Consider the following 20,481-nt stretch of genomic DNA (forward strand, 5'->3'; position numbering starts at 1 on the left):
TGAGTGGGTGACATAGAGCTAAAAAAAAATCCAGACTTTTCTTACGTTATTTTAAAAATAAGAGTTGGCCTATAGTTTTTTATTTTTTAAATTTGTTTCAATTATATATGACAGTAGAACTCATTTATGTACCTTGATATATCCTACATAAGTTGGGGTATAATTTCTCATTTTTCTGATTGTGGTCATATTACAGAATCACATCAGTCATGCAGTCATATATATACATAAAATAATAATGTCTGTTTCATTCTATTATCTTCCTATCCCCGTATCACCTCCCTCCACTGCCCTCTACCTAATCTAAGGTAACTCTTCCCTAGTGTCTCCACACATTATTGTGAATTAGCATCCACATATCAGAGAAAACACTCGCCTTTGGTTTGGGGGGATTGGCTTACTTTGCTTAGCATGGCCTACAGTTTTAACATCATTAAGGAAGAAAGGATTTGGGTGTTTGAAAATCTTCTTTTGATCATAAGGGCCATTATTAGGGATGAGAGTTTGGCCTAGCAAGTAGATATTGTTGAATGTTGATCTTCGTCTTCATCCGGGCTGTAGAATGTTGCCAGGTCCCGAATTAGACAACTATGAGTTGACAAATGTTGACAGGGCTCAGTCCATGCTTTTTATTTAAACCAAGTCACTGCAATGAGTCCCCAGTTTTCTTTTTTAGCATGTCATGGCAAATACCATGAGTTTGGGATCAGCATAAGAAAGAAGGGAGCTGGGCTGAGGTGCCACTCAGTGGGAGAGAACACAAGCCTATTATGCACAAGGCCCTGGGTTCAACGCCCAGTACCCCCCCCCCAAAAAAAAAAAAAAAAAAAAATCCAAAACAGAATGAGAAACTGCAAACTTGTTAGGCTGAGCACTTTTCAAGAGTGATTTTTTGTTGTTGTTCTGTTCTTTTAACTTCTGAATTTCTAGGCTGCCCAGAAAAGCAATATGAGATCAGAAGACAAATCCTAGGTGCAAAGTGTTCCCACTCTGTGAAAAGGGCGGGTCTCAGTGCTATAAATGATTGACATCTCAGATGCTAAAAGTGGCCAGAGTGATTTATGAAAAGACCGGACCTTGAGACAGACTTTCCACAGTCACCCCTGTCCCTGCTGAGGTCAGTTGCTCGCTTTGCTGTCTTGATGGCCATGGTGGAAACATGGCAAGCCAGGGTGGCCTCTGACGCACTATTTTAAGTGGAGCTTCTTGTTGTCTTTGGAAAACAACATGCACAACAAACAGGACTTCCTGGGCCATGACAGCGACAGACCGTCAGCCTCATCAGGACAGGCGAAGGCAGGCCTGGCAGCAGGCACCCTCTAAGTCCTCTAAAATCTAGTCTCTGAAACTCCCTCCTGTCTTTCTCCATATCATACGTGCTTGTGAAGTGGTAGAAACTTTAGCCAGAGATTTCATAAATATAGACCACTTACATCTATCCAACTTCCAATTCTAATCCCTTAAGCCAATGCCCAAAGAATGCTGTTGGGAGTGTCATAGTTTCAAGGTCAAAAAGCTTTTCCCTTTCATGTTAGGCGTGTTTCTTTCCTATATTCATGACCAGGAATCCCTCTCTCTCAAGTCATCAAGAATTTATTAGGCAGGAATCCCCAGGTTAGCATTGCTAGGCATTTCCACAAAACACCTAAGAAATAGAAGAAAGCCTATTGTGGACTTGTACCCACTCAGACTCATACAAAGCATTAGAGTTGAGAGTCTGAATTTTCTGCTAGCTACCACTGAAGGATGACTCTAAACCTGTCCCTGCACTCAGGACTGGACTTGATGACCCATTCTGATGAGCCTAGGAAGACTCATTTCTCATGGCCTGCTTGGACCAGCATGAATGATGTGAATGTCTTACCACAGTCAGTACCAGACAGTTGATAGTAAATGTAAATACTAAGTAAATCATGTATTTTGGAAAGGCTGTTGAAAGCTGTTAGGAGCTGAAAACTTTGATGTCTGTGTAAAGTCAATATCTGTTGCCTTACATATCATATGAAATCTCTTGAACAGAGATCCTTCCATTTCCCGGACAATTAATAAAAAATTTGTAGCATGTCTGTATTCTTGGGGAAGTAATAGAGATTTTATTTGATGTGAAATAAGTAATAGAGATTTTATTTGATGTGAAATAAGCATAAACATTAATACTGTTTTGTCACCTGTTTTAATTTCTAGGTTTAAAGTCCTGACAAAGGGAACTCGTGTGTGTGTGTGTGTGTGTGTGTGTGTGTGTGTGTGTGTGCGTGTATGTGTGTGTACATACCTGTTTCTGGAACTAGAACTAAAAGTAAGGATTACACATACAGAATAAATCCTCACCCCAATAAGTACACTCTCAACTTCAAAATACCCAACTGGTGATTTCAAAAGGCCAGTTGGTGGGGGACAGGCTCTGAGAACATGGTTGCTTTCCAGTCCCTTCTTCACCTGCCCCGAGTAACTGCTCAGCACTGTTTCTGATGATGTCAGCATCATCAGAAGAACACAGGATTCTCTCCTGCCTGAAAATGCTACCTGTATGGCAGGAAGAAAGTGGGAAGCCAAAACAAAGCCAAACAACGCCTAATCATAGCATGGTCACACGGCAACCTCCAGCCCGTTCAATCTGCATGGGTGAAAAGTCCAGGCCAGGGCTTCAGTGGACAGTGCGAGGGAGCACTCACTGAACACACACTGGGGTCCCTGTGGGCCTGCAGAGCCCTCCTTTCTGCTTACAGTCTATAACCAGACACGCCCTGCAAACATCATTTGATCCCCAAGCCACTCCTCCAAAGGACAAGCGTTACACGTTTTGTCTGCAGGGAAGACAGAGTGAACATGGCTGAAGTGCAAAGCATGTGAACTCAGCACTACTGAACAGACTTTTTCTGGAGAGTTTGGAGAACTGGGGAGCAAATTTCTGCCAACAGGCTGAGCAGTGGCCATGGAGTCATTGCTCAAGCCAGCAACAGAGGAAGAAAAGGGGTAGAAAAGAGAAGAACCAAGAAGGGGAGAAGGAGCAAGAAGAGAGGGTGCTCTGGGTGGCCTCTGCTACCTGCCATCACCTGACACCATTCAATGGTGCCCAGGTCATGGCCTGCCATACTACCGGGCAAAGATTCCTGGGAAAGGTTTGGAAAACTGGCAACCATTGCTTTTAAGATTTGATAGTCTTTAGCAAACCTCTCTAAAAAATGTACCACGGCTCAAAAGACAAATATGTAGACAAATATTTGTTCGTGTGTCTTCATCACAGCACTGTACTCGAGAGCCAAAGATGGAAATGACCTGCATGCCCATTAACAGATGAATGGGCAAGAGAGCCATACTTTGCAATATGAGCCATCGGAAAAAGGAAGTACTGATAAACAATGCAATCTGTGGGAACCTGGAAATCATTTAGAAGCCAGATACAAAAGGCTGTGTGACTTCATTTCTATACAATATCTGGAAATAGGTAAATCCACACAGAAAGCAGATTGCAAGTTGCCAGGAGCTGGAAGAAGAGCAGAATGGAGAATAATTGCTCATCGGGGACAGTGTTTTCTTTAAGGGTGATGAGAAGGTTTGGGGACTAGACAGAGGTAGTGTCTACACAGTGCTGTGAATTCACTAGGGCTCCCCAAATGGTGGCTTTTTAAAATGGTTAATTTCATGCTCTGTGAATTTCACCTCAATTAAAAAATATGATACCCAGAAGGTTTGCTTGTGAGCCTATTTCCCTAATTTAGTTGTAAACTTTAACTTGGTGAAGAGTTTTATGATAAATCTTTAACTGGCTATGGTCACTAGGCACACATGGGTTCTTGCCAAAGAGGAAACCATACTTGATTCTACGTCAGCTTCTCGGATTCGGGACTCATTAGCAAATAGCTGTTCGTTTACTCTATTCCAAAGACAGGAAGAATAAAAAGGGGGTAGAATGTCAGCTTGTGCGCATTCCTCATGTGACCGGTCACTTAATACACATGACTAAAGGTCATAGCAAGGGCAGACTACAGTGAGACTTCAGTCTGGATAGGTCTTTCATTTCACTTTGTAAAATTAACATTATTTCATTTTGGGGATACTTTGGTTTTACATAGATAAAAACACAAGGTTAAAAAAAATTGTGGGGCTGGGGTTGTGGCTCAGTGGTAGATCGCTCGCCTAGCATGTGTGAGGCACTGGGTTCGATCCTCAGCACCACATAAAAATAAATAAAGGTACCTTAAAAAAAAATTGTTTTCATACAATAAGAATCATTTTCCTTCCCTCCATTACCCATTTCTCTTTCTCTCCGTGCCTAGGCACAACTACTATAAGCAATTTTTCAAATATGCTTTCAAGGAAAATCCCTAGGAATATACAACTATAGGGATACACAGCAATCCTTTTGAACAGCTGGGGACTTTTTACTGCTATTTAAAAATTAAAATTCACCTGGGAAAATGACTGCTGTTCCCACCATTAAAATTCCAGCCTCGCTGATAAGTTAGTTATTATGTAAGACACAAAGCTACTGAAATGGGAACAGCAAACCGCAAAATGCCATTAGCTTTCTATTCACTGAAAGCTCTTTTTAACCGATGCTTCAGTGAGGGGTACCTGTTCCCCGTGAAAAGCTGGGACTTTTCTTCCTTTCTTTCAGCTGAGGTAACTCCAACTCGGGTGAAGGGAGAAGAGGTATCACTCTGGGCTCTCTGTTAAAGATTTCAGCCTGAGAAGTCTGAGAATAAAAGGTCCCTCTTTGCAACAGACCTCACTCCTCTGGAAGGAACCTCTGGCTACTCTGGAAATTCCACTCTCCCAACACCCCTCCCCACCCAGGAGAGAAAGCTGAAGCCACCACACCAGGCCAGAGGCCTGTGCCCTAAACACTGGGAGAGGTGACCTCCTGGTCCACCACGAAGTTGGGGGACACTTTCCCTGACACCTCCACTTTCTTAAAAACTTGTGACTGTGTTATCAACAAATTGATCTCAAGTAATTACTGACCATTTCTCCTTGTGACTAAGGGGAAACCCTTGTGAAATGGGAAAATAAAAGTGAGTTTAAATATGCCAGTTTAGATCACTTCTCATGCACCTGTGTACCTGTGTATGACCGTACCAGATTGCGAAGCATCTTCAGGAGGGCCAGACCCCACCACTGGGGCTTGGGAGAGAGGTTTATTCCCTCAAAAGCTTTCCCGACGTGCTTTCAATTCACGCACAAAACAAACATTCCTGTGTTCACCATGTGCACGGTGCTGATCCTAAGGACAAGTCTTGCCATTAATGGCTCCTCTCCTGGTGGAACAGATCAATGTCCCAAGAACATTGATATGGTATATGACTATTACTGCCATAAGAGACATTTAAGATACAGGTTTGCTGAGAACACTGGGTGCCCTGTTGCCAAGGGGCACAAGCAAATTTAAAGCTTTCAATCTTTTATGTGACATTAAGAAGAATGACTTTTGAAAAATTACATGAACAAAATTCTAGGGGAAAAAATGTGCATAAAATTGTACACATTCACAATGACACACAAACCTATAGCACTTAGGGAAATATCCAGAATGATCACCAAAATGCTCAGAGGGGATCTCTTGGTGATGGAACTTAGGTGCTCCTCATCTTTCTTTGTACCCTCCTGTAATGTTTGTGTTGTTTTACCAAAACAAAAAACAAAACAAAACAAAAAACACTTAAAACCTATCATTTTGAAAGAGGAGATGTGAGTTCGTTTCAAGGTAGAGAAGGCTTTGGTTCATTTTCTAGAATGTTTACCTAGGACGTTATGTGGTAGGCTTTGCATAAGAAAGACAACAGGGTCCTTATATTCAGTGAATATCATTCTCTTGGGAGTGGAGGTGGCCACTCATGTAAAAATTAAAATGCGGTCCGCATGTACCAATTGATGTACCCCTGGTGTCTTAGTTGGAGAAATGCGTCACCGTAATGTAACATGTTAACTGTGTGAGAATTTAGCTGGTGCCTAGAACAGAGCCTGGAACTTAGTAGGTGTTCAGTGAGGTGTTTGATGAATGAATGAATGGCATCTTGGCTCTTTCCTTAATATGGTCCTTTCATTTACCCTGATCATCTTTTCTCACAGCTGTTACCTGTAACTAGAATCACCAATGACTTCCCAGCCCTGATCCAAATATTTTATTTTGCACCCCACTATTACCATCACCCTCCGGATCATTCTAGAATACTGTTTTTCAAGGTACAGATTTGCTGGGAACACTGGGTGCCTGTTGCCAAGCGGCACAAGCAAATTCAAAGCTTTCAGTATCACAGGTTAGTGTTCTCTAGGTCATTCTCTAGGTTAAAAACCATCCTTAGGAGCTCCATGTTGCCAGACTCCTCAAGGCCTTCCTACACCTGGCCCCAGCTCTGTCCTTCCAGGTTCACTTCTCAGGGCAGAGAATGCAGCCTGGGGTCCCCTGCACTGCTTCTTCAAGTTCCCTCAGGCAGACTGTCCTTCCAAGGAGCCCTGCAGCTGGTCCTCATGACAACCCCTCGAAGTAGCCGTTACACGAAGGCCTGGAGGTTTTGAGACACTGAGTAACTTGCTCAAGGCTACACAGCTAGGAAGAGGCCTGACCAGGACGTGAGGCAGGTGTGGAATGTGAACCCACTTCCTCAACCCTCAGGCCCTGCCCCTGAGTCTAAGCTTAGGTTCTCCCCTCACCACTTCCTTAAAGAACAACAACGAACAGTAACCTGTGCTGACAATGTGCCCTGAATCTTTGAAGCATTTCATTCCTTAATATCCACAAGGGGAAGATCTCTTTTTGGGGATCCAGCTGTAAAACCCATTACCACGAGCAAAACTCCAGCAATCCATGGGATTTAAGTGTGAATACATTCCTGACTCCACTGGTTTTTAAAAGGCAGCTATCATGAACAGCAAAGAAAAAAAGCAGTTGTACAAAAAGTGGGGACTGGGACTGTCACAAACATTAGGGAGTCAATGCCTCGATAATAAGTCACCGTTAGTATTGTTAAGCTGTAAGTGACCGGCACTTCGATGCATTTACTCACTTCATTGTACAAGGTAGGTGCCTATGACCATCCCATTTTACAGATGAGAAAAAGGAGGACAGAGAGGTAGACACTGCTAGTGAGTGGGAAAGCTAGGATGTGGCCCAGGGCAGAGCTTCCCCACTGCACCTATGGTTAGGTGCTTCAGCAGACAGTTAGTTCCCACTCAACTTGCAAATGATGTTTTGAGAGAGATGTTTCATTTACAGATAAATGAAAATTATCTTACAACTGGGAAGAGCTGGTGCACCAAACAGAAAAGTGAAATGATTGAAAATGTCTTCCTCCTGTTTGAAAACACGCACGTGACTCTTTATCTGAAAAGATTTAAATTTGGTCCAACTATACCGTTTGCCCTGATACCTGTGGGAGATCCAACTGCAGTCAGAATAATGATGCTGCTATATATGGAGGTCTGTGTAGAGGAGGGAAGGGAGAAAGACAGGCTTGGATGTATTTGTGTGGGGGTGTTCACCCTGTCAATCGCCGAACCCACATGCAATCAGACGCTAGTCAGACACTCTTGGAAAGGGAAAGGGTGATCGTAGACGGCAGCCCACTCCTGCTCAGGTGCCTGAAACAGACAGGAGCCATGGGGGAAACGACATTGAAGCCCGATTCCATATGCACGAGGGTGCCACACAGGTTTGTGCTGCTCCTTAGCCTGTGGGAATCAGTCCCTCAGGTACAGGAAAATACACCAAAACGAGGTAGAATTAAGCTGCAGAGGACTGTCCTTGACTTTCTGGTAGAGTGTAATGTCTTCTGTGCATATTTTTGAAACAGTCTGAATCAGCTAGAAAGTTAGTGCTCCCCCAGCCCTAGGAGGTTCCTTTCACTACCACCTCCATTTGAGAGCACATCAGTTGCTTATGGAATCGAATTGCACTGGGCTGGATGCAGCAACCATTTAAACTAATTTGTGGCAATCATCTTTTATTGAATCAACTTGTTTCTAGGAAGAACCTCCCGAGGGCTTCTGCTTCCCAAACTGTGACACAACAGAGAGACAACAGGTAGAAAAGTGCACACAGCCTTGGGGTCAGGGCACTCAGTCCATCTACACACCCGTCAGGTCTGCTCTGAGGCTCAGCACCCGTCTTTGAGAATCAGAGAGTGACATCCACGTGGTAAAGTAAGCATCAGGGAGGGAGCCTGGCATCTGGAGCCAGATGGCTAGGCTGTGAGCCCAAGTGACCTTGGGCAAACTACTTGACCTCCATGACCTTTTGTTTCTTCATCTGTGAACAGGCACAGTTAGTACCAACCTATAGGGGTGTGAGAGGATTAAATGAGTTGATGTGTAAACTGGTGTCACAGTGCTGGCACACCACCAGGTAGATGTTAGGAGAATTTTTTGAGGAGGCCTCCAGAGGGTAGTCTTCCTAAAACAGACCCACACAGACATGGCGGCCACTGAGCAGCCGAAGAGGGAGCTTTTTCCAGCAAGCTCACAGGGAGAGTATCTTGTGCAAATTCTCCTCCCAGCCTCCGCCCCAGCTTCTGCTTCCCACCCTGCCCCTCTTCTGTCCCCCTCTCGTGGTTTTTGCCTCACATCCTGTGACTATGGGAAACCGGCCACATAACGTGGAATAATTCTGGTTCAGAAAAGCAGACTCACTTCCAAAGAGAATATTTTAAAGGGAAAAGAGGATCTCGGCCCTTTTCTCATCCCTTTGATGTATTTCATGGACTCTGTGAACATTATCACAAAAAGAGTTTTTACACTAAAAAAAAATGATCAGTTTTTCTGCTTCTGTGTAGGAAGCCCTTTGCCAAGTTTAAAAAGTCATTTGATTTTTAAAAAAAACTATTTTTTTTTTTTTTAGTTGTAGATGGACACCTTTATTTATTTATTTATTTATTTTCATATGGTGCTTGGGTCGAACCCAGGGCCTCACACATGCCAGGCAAGCGCTCCATCACTGAGCTACAGCCCCAGACCAAAAGTCATTTGATATATTTTTTTTTAAGTAGGAATTGAAGTCACACCAGAGTAGGTTTGGAAGTATAGGGTAATTCTTGGAGAAACACAAATAACAACCAAATGCTTTCTAATATGCGCCAAGGAATTTCAGAAACTTGCTGCAAATTCCCGTTGCAGTAGTATGTGTGTGCCTGCCTGGCTCGCTGGGGCATTTTGCATGTGTGGATCCATATATAAGAGCTCTCTTCTTCACAGACACCCACACATCCTATAAATGGCTTTGAGTACTTACCTAAATAGATAAGTACTTCTTAAAAATAAAAACGTTCTGACCCAAAGCAGTTGCATAGGAATGCACCCACTGGAAGGAAAGGGGGAAATAGGATTGGGCCCAGCCACTGGCACAGAAGCAAGAATGGCTAAATATTGTATTTAAAATGTAATGGATTTGAAATTGATTACATTTTTTTTAACTTAACTTTAATTTTTATGTGTATAAAATGTGTGTCACATAAAAATGGAAATTATAGGGGCTGAAGATATAGCCCAGTTGTTGGAGCGCTTGCCTAGCATCCACAAGGCCCTGGGTTCAATCCCCAACACAACAACAACAACAACAAAAATGGAAATTATAAATGTAACCCCAAATTTTAATAAAAAGTAGAATAATCATTCTGATGTTGCTGTGAGTAGAGAACATGCTTCCAAATCGTACAGCCTGAGAGGACTGAAAGTCTTTAAAAAGAATCTGCTTCTGTTTCCTAAACCAAATAATTTGGAGTATTAGATGACACAAAATAGTTAAAATTCAGGGGCCCAAAGAACTGCATCTGACCCTACCGCATCTTTGTACCGCTGTGTGACCTCAAGTACATCCATGGGCCTCGATTTTCTCACTTATCTAAACAGTGGACCAAAGGACACTTTGAGGGCACGTCCACGCCTGTTACTGCAGGCTGTACGCCATGACCCTCTGCTACGGCTGTCGTCAGGTCATAGAAACCTCCTTTTCTTAACTAGACTGATGAATTCCTCCAAAGTTTTTAGTAATGATTTTTCATGGTAAGCCCTCCCTAAATAATGGGGTGACTATTTCCACCCAGGTCACCTTCCCAACAACCTGGGGCTAACTGCTTCCTTTGGGCTTGGGACAGGGTAAAAAGCAAAGGACTTGAAACCTCACTAGGAGCCGGGGCATTGCCTTGCTGTGTAGTGATGGTCCTGCCCAGGCTGCTGTCACTCATGCACAGGTCACATAAATCACATGCTCAGAATCTAGTAGTGTCCTGAATGAGGAATACATAGATTTCCTCCCATGGTCAAGATCTAATCTCATGCAAGTGCTTTGGTAAGAACATCCTTATTTTTTAATATGTCTTCCACTTTAATGGGAAGATTTGGAATCATTGTTGTGAATCGCACAGAATTCCTCTGAGTGGCAATGATTATCCCATTCTTATATGTTAAGATTCACAGAGTTGAAGGAGGTTTATTCCAGGTTTCTCAAAGACTCCTAATGCCCCAGGAAAGAGATGAAGTAGAGCTTCCTAACTTGGTACCCAGAGTTCAGAAGACACTGACTTACAAAAGTTATTAACTGATCTACCCAGTGTTATTTTGGATGGATACATTAGAAGAAAAGTACAATGTGCCACCATATTGGGGAAGGCAGAGGAAAACTGGTTCTCCTTGGATCCTTACAGGTAAGACCAGCCCTTGTCATAAATAATCATGACTCTCCCATGTACGTCAAACACCTTCTTCCCACACTTCCTTCAAATCCCTGAGTGCTGCCTTTGGAAAGAGGCCTTGTCTGATTGGCCCACAGGAATGCTGTCCCTTGACTGTGCTTTAATTTTCTACTTTCATCTTCATCACATATTAGATATTTTGTGTATGCATTTGTCTACGTGCTCTCAGGAGCAAGCAGGCCTCCTGAGCTGGGAGGGGTGGTGTTGCTCCTCTGTATCTCCGGTTCAGAGAACACATGTTGTAGGTACTGAGTAAGTTCTCAGAGGAACAAATGTCAGAGTCTTCGAGGTGAATAAAGGTTATTGAAGAGTAAGCAGAAATGGCTGCATCAGTACCTTAGGCGAGTGGAGATGGCTATTCCAACACATCGCCACCAAATGTCCTCCCATCTCAACCTCCATGATGGGCATTTCCAGTGCAAGGTTTTATAATTATTTCTCTTTCATGGACTGTCAAAAATGACAGTTTGAGGTCCAACTCTATGTATGTCTTTGTGAAGTACTGGAGCTGCTTCCCCCTGCCTGGATTTAAGTGGAGGATTCATCAAACATCACATTTAACAATGGAAAATGTCCCAGAAAGCACTGGTCTTGGCTCTGGCTAACAGGGGTTCTCAAGAAGAGAGGAACCTTCCCAAGCCACCCTCACCCTTGGGCTACAGAGGTGTCCTGCCATCAGATCACCAGAGCACTTACTGCCGGAGCAGGCGGCTTCGCTGGGGCTGGAAGACATCGGCTGTGCACACAGTTGACAAAGGCAGTCTCTCCCATTGAACGTGACTCGATCTCCAGGTGGAAACGGGCGCCTAGAGACAGAAAGACACAGTCCTCAAGGTTACTTCAGCAACTTCATTCCCCTTCCTTGCGTCTTCAACTTGCCCTCTGGTGCAAATTTATTTACTGGAGGAGCACCAGCTAAAAATGTCTGAAATGCAGTCATGCCCAAGCCAGCCAGCTGGATGTGGTCCAAACAAATAAATGTACCTCATTATGAGTAGAAAAGAGAAGGCACTGGTTTTTATGGGCAACTGGATAGTAAAACGGAATGATTTACCTCCACTCCTTAGTGGAGGGATGTCCCAACAAGTCACCCAGCAGGCACACAGGACAGTAAATTTCCAAATGGAAAATCTTCACCAAGAAACCTTTTAAATACCGTGAATTCCAGCTAAGTGCAGGGCCCCTCCCCAGCAGAACTGGTTATAGGCCAAGCATGAACTCTTTCAGTTCCATGGGACCACACCCAGAGTGCTGGGATAACTATGCTGAGTTAGATTTTGTCCTTCCTGGACATCGGAGAATTGCACAGTCCTGGGGACCCAGTCCTTTATAAGTCAAGAGAAATAGGACAGGCAGTAAACATCTGTTTAAGAATTAATAGTAGCTTCTTTTCAGAATGACACTTTCCTTTTACATTAGACATTCATCAATAATAGCACATTGCCACTAAATACCACCATCTTCAGTTACCATTTCTCATCCCAGTTTACCAAGAGACAGCCTTTAAAAACAAGTCATTAGTTAACAGATGACATGCAGTTTCCATTTCTGTTAACTTGCAATTGGCCAATTTGCCAACAATCTTCATCAACATGAGTTTTTAAATGTGTGACCTGTTGATTAGGAAATGTGAAACTCACAGCGAGACATCAGGAATCAGAGTCAGAAGCAACTGTTTAGAGCAAGTCTGAGCTTCTTGACATTAGTTTTTAACTTTCTCAGCTGCTATCTCCTTTTTCAATCACCTGTCTGTGACCTAACAGTTGGTGATTGACTATATGCACAGGTAAACTTGGTCTTAACTCCACAAATGTGTCTGGTGCCAGTAATCAAGAAGGGCAATGTGTGTGTGTGTGTGTGTCTGTGTGTGTGTGTGTGTGTTTAAATATGTACTAGGGATTGAACCCAGGGGCACTTAACCACTGAGCAACATCCCCAATACTTTTCTATATTTTGTAGAGAGACAGGGTCTCACTGAGTTGCTTAGGGCCTTTGCCAAGATGCTGAGGCTGGCTTTGAACTTGCAATCCTCCTGCCTCAGCCTCCTGAGCTGGTGGGATTATAGGTATGCCGCTATGCCTGGCATGGGCTTTATATTTGTACACCCTCAAATATTATTCAAAGTCCTAAGAAGAGATGGGGCCCTCTCTGCTGTGGTGCTATCATTTTTCATCATCTGAATAAGCCCCAGAAAGGGTAAGAGACTTGCCTGGGTTGACCAGTGATGGAGACTAGACAGGTGCAGATGGCATCTACCATCTACCATAATTTCTTAATTATGATTTTTAAAATATGTAATTAAGAAATTTAATTTAATCAAGAGTGAAACTTAACTCTGTCTTTAATAAGCAAAATCACTGCTCTGGTGGGTGCCAGTGGGCCTATGGCTTCACACTGACAAGTTAAAGCTGAACGGGCCTCAAGTCCATTCTGTAAGGAGGCTTAAGGGCCCATCAACACAGCAACTCAACAAGCACAGGTTCTTCTGCCTCTGAGGAGGGCCAGGACTGGGGAGAGGCAATCGAGGCACCTGTAGCTCAACATGTCAAGAAATGCCCACTCTCCAGGGTTGACCAGCACTCTCAAGATGCCCAGAACAAGCACTCCAGGATCCTTGCTTACCTCACCCAAGTCCAGGTCCCCTTCTCATCCACACTTTATTTTTTTTAGACATGAATCCTCTATGGCACAACCCAGAGACTAGTGTTCAATGTGTGGCCAGGCTTCTGAACTTGAAGTTTTGTACCTTGTAGCACTCTTTCCAGTACTTTCCTCTCTCCCTACATCCTCTGATCATATGGGCTCGCTTCCTTCTGTTATTTGAGTGAATGTTTGTAATAGGAGGAGAACTGGATTTCGAGGAAGAAAACCTGAGTTCAAATTTTAACCTTCAACTGTTAACCTACAAAAGTCCCTTAAACTCTGAGACTCAGTCACTCAAAAGTAGGGTTATTAATTCCAAATTGACTTCACAGAATTGCTAACAGGGTTCAGTTCAATTCTATATGAACACAACTTGTGAACCACAAAGGAGGCCTCAATTCAGGTAGAATTATCATCATCTAGAAGCAGCAGTGGCCACAGCCCTATAATACAGGCTGAGCAACCTTAATCCACAAATCTGAAATGTTCCAAAATCTGAAATATTTTTGAGTGCCCATAAAATGCCATGGTGGAAAATTCCACAGCTATCCTCCTGTGGCCACAGTCAAAATGCAGGTGCACTAAAAGTGTTGTATAAAATTACCTTGAGGCTATGTTGTGTAGGTGCATACGAAAAATGAATTCCATGTTTCAACTTAGGTCCCCAAGATGTCACCTATGTAAATGTTCCAAAATTGAAAAAACAACAACAACAAAAAAAAAAACAAAAAACTGATGTCCAAAATACTTCTACTCCCAAGAATTCTGGATAAGAGATACTCAGCCTGTAGCAACAGCAACATCTCTGTTGCCTCACATGTCCAGGGACAGGGCTCTGATTGGTAAATGTTTGGCCATCAGTACACCAATTTTAAGACCATGATCTCTCATGATCAAGAACAGAAGGGCCCTCAGAGTTTACCCGGAGCAAGGGGGCTAGGTAACTTCACATTGGGAACCCTCCAGAAACTACTATATTGGTATGTGTGTCTTAGCAGAAAAGCAGGATAGAAATTGATATTTTTAAAGAGATCCCAGCCCTATCCAATCCAGAAGTTACAGTGACTGGCCAGACTTTGAGCATCTCTCTCAGCTAGTCCACAGCCCTTTCTTTTATAGTGGAGGCCACTTCCTTGAAAAGCTATTCATAAAAATCTCAACTCAGCCCAGGAAGTGGGGCTCGGACCTGGGTCTCCTCCATTGTCAGCCCAGGACCCTTAACCAGGCTGTGGGCCACAGCCTGAGAAGGGAGAAGTCAGGATGGAGTTTCACTTTTGATTAAATCAGAAAAATGATTAGATTATGAATCTAGAATTTCTTCATGATGATTTTTAAAATACGTAATTAAGAAATGGGCTAAATGCTATGAACTTGAATAATTTTGTTAAGAGTATTTCACCTGTCACGTATCACCTTGTTGATTATGCAGTATTAAATCTACCCTTCCAGAGTTGACGTCTCTCTGACTTAGAAACACGAAACACTGAAAACCAAAACAAAACTCCACCTCTGAATGGCAGTTTCAGATAGGCCAAGTGAGAGGGAGCTGGGTGCCAGAGGACATGGGAATACTGAACTGGAACTGACCCACACAGAAGCTGGCCCTTGTCAGCAAGTCTCCTGGTCAGAAGAGTCAGACCCATCTTAGTTTTATGATCTGTTTCCCTCACCACACAACAGCGAAATTTCCCACTCACATTTCACAGTTTCCTTCTCCTCTTAGTCTGATCATTTGAATCAAACTGGTTTGTGCAGTTAAGTTTTAACTTTGGAAGGTAGATACCTAGACAGCAGGGGTTGGCAAACTCCTTCCCTAAAAGAAGATTCTAAATGTCCTTATAGGCTTTGTGGACCACATGGTCTCTGTCACAGGCTTACAACTCTCCTTAGCAGCTGCAGACAATATACAAACAAATGGGCGTGGCTGTGTGCCAATAAAACTTTATTTACAAAAACAGACATTGGGCCTCATTTGGCCTCTGGGCCATAGTTTGACAATATCAGCCAGAAACAGACTATTTTAAACACAGACATGCAAACATCTGTGCGAAAGAACATGTACTTCCAAATTAGCTTTTTCCTTCTAAGCAGTTGTCCATTTCCTCCAATATTTTCATTATTCTAAATGTTTGGAGCTGCCTGTAGCCTTGGTTTTAAGTCACTTAAAGTCATGTCGCGTTACTTTGTAGAGGACATCATGTATAAAGTTTCCCAACCAAATTACATTTTTTGACTAAGATTGAAAATACAACAGGAAGAGAATATTTAAAAAGAGACATTTAAAAACTAAGTGCTATTCAAGACCAAAAGAGCTATCCCAAGCTTGAATGGCTAAAACCAGTGTCTCTCTGTTGGAGGAAGCTGTAGACTTGGGCAGATAATCACTTACTTGCAGACTGTACAAGCAAAGCAGTTGGGATGGTAGGTCTTGCCCAGGGCAGTCACCACCTCGCCCTCCACGAACTCCCCGCAGCCATGGCAGCGTGTCCCGTACATCCGCTGGTAGTCCAGGGTGCAGAGGTACTCCCCGTTCTTTATGAAGAAGCCCCCTTGGGCCAGGTCACAGCCACACACTGTAGAAAGACAAGTTCACATCTGGTCATCATCTGGCAAGTGCTGGCATCAGTGGCCTTCAGCTGAATGCTGGTTGCTCACTGTGGTTTCAGTGGTTTGGGGCTAGGGGAGGGGACGGATACAAAGAGCTATTTATTGCCGGGCTCTGCTTTCTCTCTTGCCTCCCTCCCCTTGGGAGATACGCAATATCTCACACAAGTAAAATCCACTGGCTGGGCCTCAACCGCTTTCGTGGCATGTCTAAGATTTAGAGGTAATCAAACAGCCTTTGATGGAAAGATATGCTGGGTTCAGGTTGTCTCAGATATGAAGAAAGGTGCCCCTGGCAGTGCTATTAGGAAAGGTGCCCACTGCTTGCCCTCACAACTGCGTGGTCTCAGCCAAGATTGTTACTGAGTTGAGTAATAAGTTCCCATTATACCAAAAGCAGTGACTGAAATTTCCAATAGCTATTTTTTCACACTCTGGAAATACTTTCCCCTAGCTATGAAAAATGGAGACATTGAATTTTCTCTTTATGCAGTCAATAAGATAAGCTGATTATTCATGTATTAGAAAAAGAGGGACAAAAATGGATGGGCAAAAGAAGAAAGAAAAGGGGATACGTCTAGGATAAAACTGTCATTCGTGACCTTAGTACATACACAAGAGAACGCTGCATGGTGTCTGGATTTGGGTGTCTCTTTCAAAACTGCACAGCTGTGGAATTTGGAGCTGATGCAAACAAGCAAGTCTTGGGATGCCAGGGACTTGGGCCGGTCTGCATGTTCAGACCAGATCCAAGCAGGTCACAACAACTTGTCCCCAATAAAGCCTAAAGCAAAACCTTGATAGCAAGACCTTGTCTGTTTCCACTGACAGACTGAGAAGTAAGAGCTAAAGCTGGGAACCTCTGGCCTTCACCTCTCCATCCCCAGGCTCAGGTGACTCCTGTATAACTAAGGCTCTTAGGCAAACAACCCAGGATTCTTGATGATTCCTGGCAGGGGCACTCAGGTGGAGAGGGGACAAGGTGAGTTCAGTCACTAAAGTGCTTTCCAAAGGAGCCTCAAGAACACCTCCAGGGTTCCCCCTGATTAGTTCCTACAGCTGATTAATGCACCTGATGAATTAATGCAGAGCCCAGATTCTGATGGAAGTAGCTCCTCCCCCACCCTTGGTTAGCACTCCGAAAGATATTCAAGGTGACACAGAAGCCACAAATGAGCTTTACACTGTGGACTCATCTGTCTTTGTTTAGCCCAACACTCCACCCCTATGACTTTCTTTGCAATTTATAATTAAGTAACCCAAGATTATGGCTGGAGTCCACCACGCCTGAAACCAACCACACTATAAATACTACGGTGATCATATTCTCTGGAAAACAGCTAGTCCACCACCTGCTGCCTCCTCTAACCTGCCAGCATCGCCTCCTGCCCCACAGATCTCACACCTGCTCCTTCCTTACCAAGTGGGCTGCGGGAGCCCAAGGATGGACTAGCCTCATTCTGACCACACATTCCTCCAAAAACAAGAAACAATGAGTGGGATAAAGCGGTGTCACAGAAAACCGTGCACACGCCAGGCAAGGGCCCTATCACTGAGCCACGTCCCCAGCCTGGGAACACAATTGAATCCTATCTCCAACTTGGCAGGGCCCTACTAATTTCCCTCCTCAGGGACATTAGCAGTTCTGATGACTCAGTTACTCTTCCAAAATTGGTTACTTCTCAAATCTTTAAATCACTAGTCCCTCTCTTTACTCTCTCCTCCAAACATATAGTCTGAGTCCAAAATTCATGGATTGTTTATAAAAAGATCTGGTGACAGCAGGATCATCTTCAGGCCAACATACATTGTTGAGACAGTTTCAAAGTTAATGCTGAAGGCAGTGGAATTTCTCTGGGCCTTCCTTAGGGTCCCTCTCCATGCCGTCTTTTCTGGTTCACATGATTTTGTGAAACTCTTCTTTATTAAGTCCTAGCTTTTCTGAACTTTTATTTTTAAAAATGACTTTTTAACTCTCAAGAGATGCAAACTTCACCCCACTGTGATTTGATTCAGCTTCTCCCTTGATTTCAAAGCCGTGGCCCAAGTTGCCTTACCAAACTATGTCAGCTTTTTCCTGGTGTTTAGGACAGCAAGGAAACCAGCGTTTCAAGAGAGACTCTAAAAAGGAGCCTGAGTCCTGATCGGCACATGTGACAGGCCATGAGAGGGAAAGTTCATGAGGCCAATACATGAACGATACTTAACATTTTTACTTTCCCAAAATTGGAATAGGGGTGGCACGATCCCAGGTTCTTTCCTCCTCTTTATCTCTGAACATTCCAGCTCAGTCTCAGCAGCCACGCCCCTATATACAGGTAACCCCCAGGGACACTATCTCCTTTCCTAAAATTTAAGGCCTCTTGGGGACAGACCTCACCACTTTTAGCTGAGACTTTGTGCAAAGGATTCTCAAATCAGTCTGACCTCTCTCTGCAACGCTTCCTGCAGGCTTCAGACCCAAGGTGCAGCTGCACCCAGAGCACAGCCCATCTCAAGCCCAGCATTTTCCAAACAGGTCCTATCCTCTCAGCTCCCCTGAAACCCCACCTTAAAATCTGCTTTACGACTTCTGTTTCCTTGCAATAAATCAGCAGCTGCAGCCTTTCTCCCATTCTTATAACAATATTTTCAACTGGCCACTAAATCTAATCTAGTTCCTCAATAACATGTTTCTCAGATCCTTTTCCTCTTCTGCCTTCTACCTGTCACTGTGCAGACCCTGCCCTTCAGCCTTGTTCTTCTGCATAGAATTTTGTTATAATGGTATTTGCACTGGCAGAAAAGGAAAAAAAAATTGGAACCAACTGAATTTACATCAGTGCAACAATAGTTGAATAAATTATGGCATGTTTAGTCTATGGAGCTGGCATTAAAAAAAAACAAAACAATCAGAACAATACATAAAACCAGCGCACGGTGCTATATCATGAACAAGGAAAGCAAGTTCACAAAAACAGAGGGTTATTAAGTTGGTTCTCTCTGGATGATGAAGAATTATTAACTTTTTCTTCATATGCCTAAATGTTATCTCATCTACAAATATTTTAACTGATGATATATATATATAAAATTTAAAAATGATTAGGATGATTATGAAACATAAAATATGAATATTCATATGAAACATAAACTGAGCCATCATCATCATTTTTAAGTAGACAGATAGGTGGCCCTGAGCACATTCATATTGTCACAATACCATCCTCCACCACAGAATCCTCATTTTTCTTGCAAAGCTGAAACTCTGTGCCCCATAAACGAGTACTCCTTTTTCCTTCCTCCCTCCAGCCCCTGGAAACCGCTGTTGTATGTTCTATGAATCTGACTGCTCTAGGTACATCATATCAATGAAAGCTCACCTTTCATTGATATTAAGAAAAAGTATCCAAAACCTAATAACACCTTTAACAAGGTACAGGGAGGAAGCATGTTTTTTCAATGTCGTTCTGGAGCATTCCTTAACAGCGCATGCAGGAACAGACATGTATCAAAAGAAGTAGTACAAATGATCAATAATTATAAGAAAAAATGTTCAACATTTTTAGCCATCAGGAAAATGCAAATCAAAACTAAACTGAGAATCCATCTCACCCCGATCAGAAATACAGCTATCAAGAATACAAATAACAGGGGCTGGGGATGTGGCTCAAGCGGTAGCGCACTCGCCTGGCATGCGTGCGGCCTGGGTTCGATCCTCAGCACCGCGTACCAACAAAGACGTTGTGTCCGCCGAGAACTAAAAAATAAATATTAAAAAAAAAAATTCTCTCTCTCTCTCCCCTCTCTCACTCTCTTTAAAAAAAAAAAAAAAAAAAAAAAGAATACAAATAACAATAAATGCTGGCAAGGATGTGGGTGGGAGGAATGCTTGTACCCTGCTGGTGGGAATGTAAAATGGTGCAGCCACTATGGAAGTTAGTATTGAGGTTCCTAAATAAATTAAAATTAGAACTACCATGTGATCTAGCTATACCACTTTTCAGTATATATCTGAAAAAAATTAAAAAGTATACTATGGAGAAACCTACATGTTTATTGAGACACAATTCACAATAGACAAATTAGGAAATCAGCCCAATTTGACAAATGAATGGACAAAGAAAATGTGGTACACAAACACAGTGGAGTATTATTCAGCCATAAAGAACAACAAAATCAAGTTATTTGCCCAAAAATGGATGGAACTGGAGGTCGTCATGTTAAGCTAAATAAGCCATATTCAGAAAGACAAATATTTCATGTTTTCCCTTATATGTAGAATCTAGGGGGTAAAAAGACACCAGGGATGTATCAGGGAGACTATTAGTGAAGAGGAAGGGAACCAGGGAAAGAGGTGAGCAGGAGTGGGTAATGGGGGATGGGAGTGACCAAATTATGTTGTGTGCATATCAGAACACGACACACGAAACCTGCTGTTCTTTGTCATTAATGTGCACTAATAAAACTATTGAGAACTTCAAAAAACAGCTCACACAGGATTATTTCATTATCCAGGGAGACTAGATCAGAGTTTGACATGCTTTTTACCATTGATTTAAGGCCCAGACTT

At 43.0% G+C, this 20,481-nt stretch overlaps 1 protein-coding gene across 6 annotated transcripts in view; it reads right to left on the reverse strand.

The window, feature by feature from the left end:
* The window catches only part of Ablim1 (actin binding LIM protein 1), a 137,279-nt gene that overhangs the window by 103,098 nt on the left and 13,700 nt on the right, over positions 1-20,481 (reverse strand). For all 6 annotated transcript variants that reach the window (XM_026389160.2, XM_026389155.2, XM_026389154.2 and 3 more), the window contains exons 2-3: positions 15,715-15,898; positions 11,379-11,488 (exon numbers count right to left, since the gene is read on the reverse strand). In XM_026389160.2, coding sequence (XP_026244945.1) covers positions 11,379-11,488; positions 15,715-15,821 — 217 coding nt within the window. In that variant the 5' untranslated portion in view covers positions 15,822-15,898. The remainder of the gene's footprint in view (positions 1-11,378; positions 11,489-15,714; positions 15,899-20,481) is intronic.

The sequence above is a fragment of the Urocitellus parryii genome, chromosome 5, assembly GCF_045843805.1.
Source record: "Urocitellus parryii isolate mUroPar1 chromosome 5, mUroPar1.hap1, whole genome shotgun sequence".
Classification (NCBI taxonomy): Eukaryota; Metazoa; Chordata; class Mammalia; order Rodentia; family Sciuridae; genus Urocitellus; species Urocitellus parryii.